This window comes from Echinops telfairi, unplaced genomic scaffold, assembly GCF_000313985.2.
Source record: "Echinops telfairi isolate 266 unplaced genomic scaffold, ASM31398v2 ScPeMD7_3533;HRSCAF=4204_0, whole genome shotgun sequence".
Classification (NCBI taxonomy): domain Eukaryota; kingdom Metazoa; phylum Chordata; class Mammalia; order Afrosoricida; family Tenrecidae; genus Echinops; species Echinops telfairi.
In genome coordinates this window covers 85,202,808-85,207,490 of record NW_022107431.1, presented here as the reverse complement: position 1 = coordinate 85,207,490, position 4,683 = coordinate 85,202,808, and the positions used below count along the sequence as shown (strand labels likewise).

Sequence of the window (4,683 nt, the reverse complement as noted above, 5' to 3'; positions counted from 1 at the left end):
AGGGCAAATGTTCTCTCTGTGTATCTTTTTGTGTATCCCTTCCTTCTCTCTCCCTCCCTCACCTCCCTCCCCTCTCTCTCCTCTTCTCTCTCTCTCTCTCTCTCTCTCTCTCTCTCTCTCTCTCTCTCTCTCTCTCTCTCTCTCTCATCTCTTGTCTTTTAATATGCTTGAGACTGATGCGATCTGGGTCCAGCCACGGCCAGAGGCATCATGTATGAAGCCAAGATAGACTTGATCAGGGTGGGTGGAGCGGGTTTCTTGGCAACGGCTCTGTGCGTAAGGAAGGAGAACTACGTTGTCTGACACCGCAGTGTGCTTTAAACACTGCCACTCTGTCTCTCGCAGAGTCCTACGGGGACTGGAGTTATTCCCCTTTATGGCTCAGAGCAGTTAGGGGAAGCTGGGGAGGCGGGTGGAGGGGGGAGCTCATATAAGAGTTCAAGAAGGAAGAAAATGTTTTGAAACATTTGTAGCAATTGTACAGTACTGCTTGATGTGATTGAACTATGGAATTATATGATAACTGTAAGAACTCCCAATAAAATGGTTTTGGGGGTTCAAAAACTCAGAGCAGTTAAACGGCTTCCCTAGGACTGTAGGGTTATAATGGTAGAATGGCAGTTTCAACCTGGCTGCTTCTGAGACCTATCTCTATCTAGTGTCTTCATGCATTCACTGATTAGCAAGAGACCAAAGAACCCGAGGCCGAAATGGTTCCCAAAGCTGGCAGGAAGTAGGGAATTATCTGTGAAGTGCTAAGTGTCACAGAGTATAGTATTAGGTGTTTATAGACCAGGCATTAGAAAACTTAGCGTTTAATCTCAACTTGTGCGTTAGGCTAGATTGACTAGAGAAACAAATCCAATGGCAATCATATATGTTTAAGAGAGAGCTTTATATCAAGAAGTAGTTATATATCAGGAAAACATCCCATCCCAGTTCAACTAAAGTCCATATGTCTGATACTAGTCCATAAATCCAATTCTAGTCCATAAATCCCTCTTCTGACTCCCAAAGCCTCCTGATGCAGTAGCTCACAGGCTGGTGTGTACGCATCTCCGGGGCTCAAGCAGGTCTCACCTTGGCTCACCAGCATAAAAGTAAAGGCAGAGAAAGAGTGGCCTGCCTCCAGAGAGCCATTTATCTCAGTGGTACCTCCAAATGAGGTCATCAAGCTGTGGCCTGATTGACAGGCTAAACTCTACCCATATCTTAGAGGTGCCATGCTGGCACAAAAAAACTATCACAACTTGTCACTGTTCACATGTGGTCATGGGTAAGTCATTGAGCTTCTGTGAATCTCAGTTTTCTTATCTTTATGATTAGAAGAATAAGCCAGGTTATTTTGTTATTTGTATTTCATGCATTATGCAGTAATTTAAAGCTTTATGAAGAGATATAGAAGTAAATGGGAATTAAATCTAACACTGTTTACTCCAGGTATGCACAGGATTCTCTGAGAGTCTAGAGGAAGAAGGGCTAGGTGCCTATTAGGGGAGTCATCGTCCTGGTTCTTCCAGTGCTACCGACACATTTGAACAACTTGTAGGGGAAGACAGTAGATCATTTCTGAGAGTATTGTTCTTTAAGTATTGTTGTTGTTGTTGTGTGCTACCCAGTTGATTTCCAACTCATAGCACCCCTGTGCACAAGAGGATGAAACATTGCTCAGTCCTGCCCCACCCTGACAATCATTTGCTATTTGTTGCAGCCACTGTGTCAATCCACCTCATGGAGGGCCTTCCTCCTTTTCAAGAACCTTCTACTTTACCAAGCATGCTACTACATGATATATATTTCATCTTCTTTGCCAACACGAAAATCCAGAGGAATGGTTCTACAGCCTTTCTTTATTGTTCAGCTTTCACTTGCATGGAAGGCGATTGAAAATACCATGCTTGGCTCAGGCACACCTTAGTCCTCAAAGCGACATGGTCAGGAGGGAAAGGAGACAAGACGGACAAAAACTATATTGGAAGAGGACTTTGAAGCCTCGTGAAGGCGCTTGGACATTTTCCTGAAGGGTATTGGAAGACAGTGCAAATTTGAAAAAGATCACATTTGCATCTTTTTTATAAAGGACTCCCTAGCAGAGTGGTGGAAAACACAGAACTGGGAAGACTTTTTTTTTAAGTTTTATTTAATATAATTTGTGAATTATACAATTCAGTGATTTAAATATATTAAAAAGAGTTGTGTAATTATCACCACAGTCAATTTTAGAATATTTTCTTCATTCTTATACCTATTATCATTAGCTCCCCATTACTCCCCAAACCTCCCCTGCCCTAACCCTAAGAAACTACTAATCTAGTTACTGTCTCTGCGGAGAAATCCTATCCTGAATTTCATATATATAAAGAAATTTATACCAAGAAACCTCAACAATGGCAACAAAAATAAAACACAGAAAAACCTCAATCCAAAAGAAAGCAGACAGACCATTAAGTAACCGCTCACTCAGAGGGACCCTGTAGGACAGAGTAGAGTCGCCCTGTGAAGTTCAGAACTATAACTCTGTGCAGGAGTGGCTGGTAGTTTCACACTGCTGACATTGCAGTTCGCAGCCCAACGTGGAACAGTCACTGAGCCGCCACAGTCAAAGTAATCCGTCACATGGTACCACACGGTACCATCCAGGCACTAAGAGCCAGGAAATTCTACTGTGGGTGGGAGTACGGCACTCGCCAGACCGGCTGTGGAGAGTAGAAGAGGACTCCCCGGTTTCCAGGGGGACTCAAGTGGGCATTCGAGCCCTTGACCAAGAGAGAGCAGACACAATCGGCATGAGGGGAAGCAGACCAAGTCATCCTAACTTATCAACTCAAAAATTCTCTCAGTCAAACGAGGCGGGCTTTGAACTAATAGATGGTCTTTGAATTTTCCTTTGGACTATTGTCAACATATAGTGTTTTTTGGTTTTGTTTTGTCTTTAAACGATTAGCGGGGATGTTAGTGAAGCCTTCCTCCTCAACCTCCCCCTGCCCCCAGACAAAGAAACAAAAAAAATCAGGCAGCTGAATTCAAATTGCCCGAGATGCAAATGCCCTGGCCTTCATTACCGCCATCTCTCAGCTTGGCACACTTCTGGATGTCCAGGGGTGGGAGTTGGGAGGAGGTGTAATTAGGCTGATTGGAGCCTATTGTGCTGCTGGGAGTGGAGCTTTGGGGACTGAAGCTAGTGCCTCCAGACCTTTGGGAATGGTGCCCTCTTTGCCTCAAAGTATCGCCACCGTCGCCGCCGCAGCAGCACGGAGTCGAGGGTTCCGGCTTTGTTTGCCCACTGCCCCACCCCAATTGAATTGTGGTGCCTACTGCACACCTTAAAAACTGACTTTTATTGTACATTTGTTTCCTGACAGTTGCGAGAAACAATCAAAGCTGGCAAAGGTGTGACTTCAGCTATTGACCTGTGTCGTTACCATGGAAACAAAGCACTGGAGGCCCTGGAGAGCTTCCCTCCCTCGGAGGCCAGGTCTGCTTTGGAAAACATTGTGTTTGCAGTGACCAGATTTTCCTGACACCAAATTAAAAAGACACTATTGTTCGTTTGCTGGGGGACAAAATAATAAGCACCAAGAGAATGAGGTGATGGGGAGAACTTTCGTGATGAAATAGCTAAATGTGTTCATGATTGTAACCGGCTATCCTCGCCCCCTCCCGCTGCCTAAATGAATACTGTCCTCTTTGGGGAACTGCTGCGAACAGCATCAGAAGAAAAAAAAGGTCAAGCAGTTTTCACTTGTCACGCCAGAAGCACACTTGAGGCTGCAGTCACAGAAATAATTAATGAGATTTGCTCCTGTGACCTCAGTAAATGGACAGGAAATAAGTCCTTATTGATTGGACCGAGCGAGGATGGCGCCAGGGCGGTGGCCTGTGGTTTCCTTCTGGAGAGGACGGGCAAGCTGGAAGCTGCAGGTGTCCAGAGCAGCGGTTCAATGGCAGCCCGAGAGGACTGTCGCATCCAGAATATGTGGCCCGAGTAACACCGCCGACGGACAGTTCAATGAATTAAGAAACACGCTTAGTCTTTGTATGATTATGACTGTGCTGTTGATAGATCCAATGTGGACAACGTTTGTGCTAGGTGGTTTTTGTAAGATTTCTGTTCTTGAGACATAGCTGGGGAGAGGGAAATGCCGAATGTTTAAAGTAGGAGATTAAAGTGTTATCAAAGGTTAACTTGGGTATAGTAGGACTTGCCTGTTTTTCTTTCTTGAAGACCAAATATTTTTCAAACGCCATTTCAAAGCCCCTGTTATTTTTTTAACCCAAATGAGTCGCATCCTTCCAATGAAATGTATTCATTTGGTAAAGCTTTGCTGTAGAGAATACCTTTAATTTTTACACGTCTCAGTCATCTAAACTGTTGACCTGGGGAATTCATTGGTGAGATTTTTCTTGTAACCTCAGAATGTCGAGTTGGAGGCTGGAACCGCAGACATCCAATCACAGAAAGAATACCGGCAGCCCCACAGCTCTGCAATCGGACACTGTCTCTGGGTGGTTCACAGGAGATGATTTTTGTGGTTTGCTTGTATGCAATACGAGAGCACCGTTGACAAGAAGTCTGAGTTTACGCAAATGATCCAGATTGAGACTCAGCTACCTCTCTTCCTTCTGGGGTGTAATTACAGCCCGATCTGGAGACAGTGAACCCACCAAACAGATTTTATTACC

The 4,683-nt window shown here is 44.6% G+C and overlaps 1 protein-coding gene across 1 annotated transcript in view; it reads left to right on the top strand.

The window, feature by feature from the left end:
* Nucleotides 1–4,185, top strand: part of PDSS2 (decaprenyl diphosphate synthase subunit 2) — a 314,695-nt gene extending 310,510 nt beyond the window's left edge. Inside the window, exon 8 of the mRNA XM_004696235.2 lies at nucleotides 3,363–4,185. Within this exon, the coding sequence (XP_004696292.1) occupies nucleotides 3,363–3,521 (159 nt within the window). The 3' untranslated portion in view covers nucleotides 3,522–4,185. The remainder of the gene's footprint in view (nucleotides 1–3,362) is intronic.
* The last annotated feature ends 498 nt before the right edge of the window (nucleotides 4,186–4,683 follow it).